This window comes from Mastomys coucha, unplaced genomic scaffold (assembly GCF_008632895.1).
Source record: "Mastomys coucha isolate ucsf_1 unplaced genomic scaffold, UCSF_Mcou_1 pScaffold22, whole genome shotgun sequence".
In the NCBI taxonomy this organism is placed as follows: domain Eukaryota; kingdom Metazoa; phylum Chordata; class Mammalia; order Rodentia; family Muridae; genus Mastomys; species Mastomys coucha.
Window position 1 is genome coordinate 23,836,279 of NW_022196905.1, and position 8,359 is coordinate 23,844,637.

Genomic DNA, 8,359 nt, shown 5'->3' on the forward strand with positions numbered 1-8,359 from the left:
GACGCCCTCTTCTGGTGCATCTGAAGACAGCTACAGTGTACCTATTTATAATAATAAATAAATCTTTGGGTCGGAGCAAACAGGGACTGAGGGAGTGGGGTCGACCAGAGCGAGCAGTGGTCCTAAAATTCAATTCCCAACAACCACATGAAGGCTCACAACCATCTGAGTACAATACAGTGTACTCATATACATAAAATAAATAAACCTTTAAACAAAACGAGCAAAACAAAAACTTCCATTGTAGCTACTAGAGACAGTGGGGGAGGAGCTGGTAACATCCAACCCTTCTGCAGGACTGCCAGGTTGATGGCTTCAAGTCACTGGCCAGGTAAGGGGCCCTGCTTACCCAGTAGTGAAACTGGATCCTCCAGGGTAGCTCCCTCGGCCATACACGCCTTGCTGTACGTAGCCCTTGCTAGCACCACCTTCAGCAAACGCCTGCTGTCCCAGGCACTGCGGGGAGGTCAAGGCAGAGCTGCCACCTGCCACACCAGGCATCATGGAACCACCAGGGGGGCTTCCTGCAGGGCCCATGGGGTTCCCCAAAACCTACAAGGAAGTGGGAGTCACCAGAGAGAACCAGCCAAACCACTGTCTTCAAGACACAGCCCTGAAGTGCTAGATCTTAAGAGATACCCAGCAAATGGAGAAGGACCTGGGTAGGAGGAGTGGTTGTCTACAGTTCTGACTGGAGGGGTCTATGGAGCCAGGGGAAGGCATCCCATCATAGTACAAAAGAAAGGCACCCAGTGACTTGAGACCCTCAGGAAGCCCCATCCTGTGCTTCAGCCAGTCCTCTTGGTCCCTGGTTCTTGGAGCCCTAAGATGGTAGAAGCACCACCAAGGCTCTGGATCCTGAGGGCTATGGGAGGATGGCCCATGCACACTCACCTGGCTCTGTGTTGCGTTGCCAACTCCCCACACAGTAGTGACCACGGACAGTGACCCAGCTGGCTGAGTGGCACTTTGTTGCCAAGGCACAGACTCATACGCAAATGAACCATCACTATAGAGAGAGTAGCTGGTTAAGGCAGGGTCAGAAGGTCCAGGGCTTGCTAGAGGCAGGCCACAGAAGCCCACACTCACCCGTGTGGTGCAGGGGGCAGGGCAGGTTTCATGGGGTTCATGGGGTTCATTGGTGATGGAGCAGCCTACAGGCCCAATGTGCTGGAACTTATCTGGGAGTTGCTGCTCCGGCTGCTGGACAGGAGGGAGAGGCCTTAGATGCTCATGGTAGCATAGACAAAGCCAGGGCAGTAGTGTTGGCAGATGTCAACCCAGAATGCAGTGCAAAGCAACTCTAACGAGGGCCCTGTCATTGGACCAACCCTGGAAAGGGGCTTTCTGATACCAAATACTTCCCATATACCCTTTCCCATATAAAGCCAGAAACCCTCAGCAGGCCCTGGAGAAGGTCAGAGGGGTAGCGAATAGGGGTAGCCCTAACCCCAGGGAGCCCAGAGACCTGAGAAGGAGCAGAGCCTAAGTGTTCTTTGAGGCGGAGGCTGGGAAAGTCAGGAAGCAGATGTACAACAGCAGTCCATCCACCAGCTTGGCCTTAGGGCGGCTATACCGACACAGCTGACACAGGAGACAGGCACCAACCCAGCCCCTGGCTGGCAGCTCTTTCCTATCAAGAGGGTGGCAGAAGGGCTTCAGGTCACAGGACCTTCAAGCAGATCCAGAACTTGAGGGGAGCAGGTGTGTGTGTGTGTGTGTGTGTGTGTGTGCGCGCGCGCGTGTGCGCGCGTATGGCCATAAGTATAGGGTCAAGTGGGCTTCTTGTCCCCCCACAGACCCATCTGTGACACTTGTGAGTTCCCAACATGGCAGTGATACACACAGCACAACAGGTGTGTATGGGGGCACCCACAAAGTGAGAGCATGCTAAAGCACATCTACAAGATGGGATCAACTGGCCTTCACTCTTAGAAAATTGTAGCAGTGGCTGGTGGACAGGGAGGCAACAGCAGGTAAGACCAGTGACTGGCACCAGAAGACTACAGCTCCTTGCCCTTCTCAGTGCCTCATCTGCTCAGGTCCTAATATACCCTGGACCTTACACATGCCTACCTCTGCTTGGTCTTACCAGAGTGGCACACAAACCGTTGGGCACTTATCAGGGGACCTTTGGGAAGGCCTGCATACTCCTATCCGAAACCCTCTTTTGGTAGGGGCTATGTGATTGCCACATGTGTCTTTTGAAACATGATCAAATCTGGTGATTTCCACTCAGCATTCACAAGCCTCTTGTCTAGGGGAGAAAGGGGTATCACAGCACCCACTCAGCTAGGGAACAAACATTTCTTTGTGCTTACCACTCGGGGCTCAGTACAGACCTGGAGGCTCTGCAGGGCAGGGCTACACACACAAAGCCCCAGAACAGGTAAGAGAAAGAGAGAAAAGGGAACTGTGACTTTTCCCTGCCTAGGCAGGCTTAGGCTCCCGGAGGTCCTTCCTACACCCTGCACCAGGCTAAGAGGGAGAGAACTAATCAGAGGCACAGGAGTCTGTCCCCCAGCGCTCAGAGGCAACTAGACTTGATTCTAGCCCAGGCGAAGTCCTGCCTAGGCAGCTGGAAACAGAAATGTGCCAGCTTGGCAGCAGAGGCTGGCACCTATGTTACTACTGCTGGATCCCGGAAGGGTGTCCTGGTGGGAAGAACTCTTCCCAAGACAGGGCATGTGGGGTCTGGAACAACCATGTTAATGTCAGGAAATAGGAACAGAAATCAAGACAAATCATTTAATGAAAGAGAGAAGAGATGAGAAACAGCCACACAAGTACTCCTAGAGATATCACAGCAATTCAGTGGAGCAGGGCGTCTCCAACAAGTATGCAGGAGCAACTAGAGTCTATCAGTAGACAAAAAAAAGTGCAGACACAAAATACGATGGGAGTGGGAGCATCTCACAAGATTGCACAGGTCATGTTCTGGGTTCAAGTCTCACTACTGCAACAACCAATTCACCCCACATACCAAAGTGAACTAGGCCCTAGGTTTAAATGTAAAATACAAAACTGTTAAATGTTTAGGAAGAGGTAAAAGAAATTCCACAGGATCCAGGCTGAGCAAAAAGTTTTTTGTTTTTTGTTTTTGTTTATGTTTTTTTTTTTTTTTTTTTGAGACAGGGTTTCTCTGTGTAGCCCTGGCTGTCCTGGAACTCACTCTGTAGACCAGGCTGGCCTTGAACTCAGAAACCAACCTGCCTCTGCCTCAAAAGTGCTGGGATTAAAGGTGTATGCCACCACTGCCCAGCACAAAAAGTTTTTAGATTTGATACTAAATTTAAATCTGATCCATTTAAAACTTTTCTGTGAAAGATTTGCTAAAAGATTATATGATACAAGCTGGAAGAATGCTTATACCTGTTCCAAAAACAGGTGGCATCTAAAATATAACAAATTACTTCTTTATTTTTTCTTTTTCTTTTTAGAATATAACAAATTATTAAATGATTACTATTGTTTTAGTGAGAGGGTTTCACTGTGTGGTCCTGGCTGCCCTGGAACTTGTTCTGTAGACCAAGCTGGCCTCAAACTCACAAAGATCTAGCTGACTCCCTAGTGGTGCCCAGCTCAAATTATTTAAACAAAATCCAAATAGAAAATCAGCAAAACACATGAATAGACTTCTTCAAAGAAAACATAAATGGTAAAATAACCCAAGGAAAAGTACTTAGTATCTTGTCAGGAAAACAGATCAAAGAACGGCTAAGTAGGGCAGTGGTGGCACATGCCTTTAATATCAGCTCGTGGGAGGCAGAGGCAGGTGGATTTCTGAGTTCGAGGCCAGCCTGGGCTACAGAGTGAGTTCCAAGACAGCCAGGGCTATACAGAGAAACCCTGTCTCGAAAAATAAACAAAATAAAAAACAAACAAACAACAAAAAGAACAGCTAAGATAAAAAGTGACATCATAAAATGCTGGCAGAGAGAAACTAGATCTCACATGCACTGCCCATGAGAATGTAAAATGAAAGGTACAGTTACTCTGAAAAAGTCTGGCTATTTTTTTTTTTTTTCGAGACAGGGTTTCTCTGTGTAACCTTGGCTGTCCTGGAACTCAGAAATCCGCCTGCCTCTTCTTCCCAAGTGCTGGGACTAAAGGCGTGTGCCACCACTGCCCGGCTCTGGCTGTCTCTTATAAATCTGAGCTTGCAGCTACCACAGCACAACCCAGCAACTCAACTCTGGGACATATAGCTAGCTCAGAGATGTCAACTCATGTTTACAGACCACCCTAAGTATGAATGTTTGTCACGGCCAAAGATTGGAAACCGCTCAGGTGTCTTTCGATGAAAGACTAATCACTATCAGTGCAGGACAGCCACAGCCCAGACGCCAGAAGAGACACTACACTGCTAACACAGCCTATTCTAGATGGAGTTGCTAGAAACCGTGTTGAGTGCAAAAAGCCAATTACTGGGGCTATATTGTATGATTCCATCACCTGCCAAAAGTAGGAAAACTGTAAACAGGTTAACAGTGGCCAGGGATTAAATGAAGGGTGGGGAGATGACCTTTCCAGATCTGTATCTTCAGCCGAAAGGTGATGAATGTGAATATAAATGCACACCAGAAAGGCTGCACCTGACTGTAGCAATGTGCTGGTCCCAGAGTGATATTTTACTACAGTTTTACAAAATGTTACCATTTGGAGGAAACTGGGTAAAGATACAAGGAATCTTTCTGTGATATTTCTTACAATTGGATATAGCTACAATTATCTCACAGTAAAACATTTAGCCAAACCCATGCCTATAACCCTAGCACTGGGGAGGTAGAGACATGAGGATCAGGAGTTCAAGGCCAGCTTTGATTAGATGATGAGTTCTAGACCAGCCTAGTGTGATGGTGCCTACATGAAATCACACAACTGGGAGACAAAGGCAAAAGGGTCATGAGTTCAAGGCCTGCCTAGGTTACACAGTGAGACTCTTTTTCAAAACAAAACAAATTTAACTACATAATGACAAAACCACATCACCAGTAGCAAACACCCTTCTCCTTAAAAAACCGCTGGGGTTTTTGAGTTGGCCAGCATTATTCTGCTGTCCCAAGAAGGGAGGGAACCAGGCTGAGAGGCAGCCAGTAAGCTCTTGCCTCATTTCAAGTCACCTAAGGCAGCAACACTCAATGTCAGAGTGTTACAGTCAGCTGGTGAGACAGGCTGCTGGCCCCACCCACAGTCATCAGGACAGGCTGGGTCCTGACCACAGTTTGAGAGCTTCTGATCTAGGAAATGCACAGAATTGGGGAGAAGAAAGCAGGGCAGGTGTAGGGTAGGGAAGCACCCACAGGGGCCTTCTACATCACATGAGCCTGGGGAATTCCACCCACAATGCTTCTCTGCTGTGGACAGAGACCACAGCCATTTCCAGTTCCCCCTAAGCATGTCTGTCTTTGCTGGGAGGACTTCCTGCTAGAATCCTAAGTTCACACACTTCAACATGTAGGTCTGGTAGGAAGGCCCCAAGCCCCCAGATCTGGTATCCAGTGGACCCCTGCTCCTGAATATAGAGAGGCATTCTATGAGTATAGACCTATCTCCCATTTCCAAGGCAGAGCTGGGGAGGAGGCCTGGTCTCTCAGTGTGCCAACTGCAGCTAGAAGCTAGGTCCCCTAACAGAGCTGCTCTGAGTTGAAGCTTTCTGGGGTCAGGTCATGTCTTCCCTCAGGCACTGAGCTCCAGAGAACTTTCTTTCCAGGTGTCCCAGAGCAGCAACACCCCAAGTCTCCTGGCTCCATCCACTTCTGTCTGAGCAGCTAAGAACAAGAGCTAGTACTGGGCACCACTCAGCCAACATTCCTGTGCCAGGCCAGTCCTTCTCAAGAGCTCACAAAACAGGGTTCACTCCTCCAAAGTTCCAGGATTAGGCTTCAACTTAAGAAAGTGGGATCAGCCAGGTGGTAGTGGCGCATGCCTTTAATCCCAGCACTTGGGAGGCAGAGGCAGGCAGATTTCTGAGTTCGAGGCCAGCCTGGTCTACAGCGTGAGTTCCAGGATAGCCAGGGCTACACAGAGAAACCCTGTCTCGAAAAAAAAAAAAAAAGAAAGAAAGAAAAAGGAAAAAGAAAAGAACCTGGGACCAAAAGGCTCCAGAGAATCGACAGCTCCAGGAAAGGGTGAGGAGGTGTAAACCTGTAGTCTTAGCCACTCAGGATGTTGGGGCAGGAGGATCATTTAAGCCTAGGAATTTAAGGTAACCCAGAAAAATCACAAGACAGGAGGGGGAGGATGAGGATACGAAGTGTGGCGGAGACTGGGTCCCTAGTACCTAGGGAAGGGTAGTCAAGTGGCCACAAGGCTAGAGGTCCTGCCTGCCCAGCATGTGAGGCGACAGTACTTCCTACTTCCTAGCCTCTGTGCAGACAACTGTTCAGGAAGGACTCCAGGAACCAGCGCCTGCCAGTAGCCCAACCAAACCTGACTTCAATGTACAATGTTTAGAATGGGAATCTGGAGGCCACTTTAGGCTATATGGCCACCTTTAAGTCATCAGCCCTTTACAGATCAACCCTAGCAATGAGGATGCTCCCTAAACATGTTGGGCCTGTCTCTCACCTGCTTATCCTCATTATACCTCCAGCCTGCTTCCACACCCTGGGAGCACATCAAGGGCCTTGAGGTCAGTTCTGGTGAGTAAGGTTGAGCTTCCCTCCCTAGTTACCATTCTCAAGTGTCAAGGGATGCCCTTGGTAATGGCTTCGCCAGGACTTGGTGGTGAGTCTCTGTTCACCCTACTCACATAGATCAGGTCACATGTGCGTTTGCGTCCCTACGAAATTTTCTTCAATAACATAAATGAGTTGAAGACATCACCAAAGACTGTCTCTAACTACTAAAAGAAGGAACCCTAGAAGGATGAGTGCGGGATAGGGGAGGCAAGCAGGAAAGGTGACAAAGTAAGAAAGGCACTGGATACTGGGAAAATGATACCTTGAGGGAACGGGATACTTTTGGGGGGGGGCGGAACTGGGCACCTAGGAATGGTGTGAAGAGTACCAAGAAGAACAAAAAATTTAGGCAGAGTAGGGCATCTTCGTGCCGGAGCTTCAGTTTGGAAAATGGTGTTCCTGTCAAAAACCCGGCCAGGGACTGACAGGTCAGCGTCCTCAGCCTAGGGGCCGCGCGGCTCCTGGTCCGGCCAGTAACGGCTCCCACCTCCACCCCCGCCCCTCAAATCACCCAGATGGTGAGCACGTAAGTGGGAACTCGAGGGGTGCTTCGTGAAGGTGAGCCTGCCCCGCTCCGGAGCTGGAACGACAGGCTGGGGTGAGGGCCCATCAGCCTCCTCGGCTCGGGAGGCCCCCGAAGGCCACTTGCACCCCTGGGCCAACCCCAACAAAGGCTCAGCGGAGGGGTGAGAGAGCCGGAGAGCACGGCGTGGGGGACAGGTACCCGAAGGTGGGCGGTAGAGCCGGGCCAAGCCAAAAGCGTCCGGCGCTCCGGTACCGGCCGCACCTGCCACCGCACCTGCCGCACCTGCGCGCCCCACCGCCCGCGCTCGCCTGCGGCGCCCCGCGCCACCTAGCCGCTCACCTCCGCCCGGCCCGGCCCGGCCCGTCGCCGCGGCCCCCGGCCCGCGCCGCTCCATGCGCTCAGCCCGCCCTCGGCGCCGCCCGCCGCCCCCGGGCCGCCGCCGCCCGCGCCATCGCGCCGCCGCCGCTCGGAGGGCACAATGGAGCCGCCGCCGCGCTGCTCATGCATATGCATGACGCCGCGCCGCCGGCCCCGCCCCCCAGGCCAGAGCAGCGGAGCCCCGAGCGGTGCTCCGAAGGCTCGAGCAGGGGCGAGTGCGGGCCTGCATGGCCAGCATGAGCCGGAGCTGGGCCCGGGCGGCGACCTGCTGCCGGGAAGGAAGTTCGGTGCGCCCGGCCTGCACCCTGCGTCCCCTCCGCACCTTTGCGACCACGGCGTCGGAGGAGCCACGCGCGCTTCCTGCTGCTGTCCACCGGGGCGGGGCCGGACGGGGGTGGGGCTATGGCGGGGGCGGGGCCCGGCAGGGCAGGCTGGGCCTGGGCCTGGGCCTGGTCAAAGCCTGGTAGTCTAGTCAGTTCGTGACTGAACACTGCCTAGGGCCATCTGGAACCTTCGAGTCGTCCATGGCGGACCGATGCGTCTTTGGAGACAGGGACTGAGAAGCCCATCACTGGAAGTGAAAACAACATATACCTGCCCACGTAGCCTTGTACACAGCCAAATAGTCCCTTCCTGGGGTGCTGTCTCCTTCACCTCTATGTTGAAATCACTAGTGGTGGCCCATGCCTTTAATCCCAGCACTTGGGAGGCAGAGGCAGGCAGATTTCTGAGTTTGAGGCCAGCCTGGTCTACAGAGTGAGGTCCAGGACAT

General features: G+C 52.0%; 1 protein-coding gene across 9 annotated transcripts in view; it reads right to left on the reverse strand.

Moving 5' to 3' along the window:
* Positions 1 to 7,978, reverse strand: part of Zmiz2 (zinc finger MIZ-type containing 2) — an 18,324-nt gene extending 10,346 nt beyond the window's left edge. For 3 of the 9 annotated variants that reach the window (XM_031339629.1, XM_031339631.1, XM_031339625.1), the window contains exons 1-5: positions 7,549 to 7,639; positions 1,469 to 1,633; positions 1,090 to 1,200; positions 895 to 1,009; positions 350 to 552 (exon numbers count right to left, since the gene is read on the reverse strand). In XM_031339629.1, coding sequence (XP_031195489.1) covers positions 350 to 552; positions 895 to 1,009; positions 1,090 to 1,139 — 368 coding nt within the window. In that variant the 5' untranslated portion in view covers positions 1,140 to 1,200; positions 1,469 to 1,633; positions 7,549 to 7,639. Of the gene's footprint in view, positions 1 to 349; positions 553 to 894; positions 1,010 to 1,089; positions 1,204 to 1,468; positions 1,634 to 7,407; positions 7,519 to 7,548; positions 7,640 to 7,909 lie in introns of those variants that run through there. The other 6 variants (XM_031339632.1, XM_031339628.1, XM_031339627.1 and 3 more) reach the window with 6 other exon arrangements.
* Between the last annotated feature and the right edge of the window lie 381 nt (positions 7,979 to 8,359).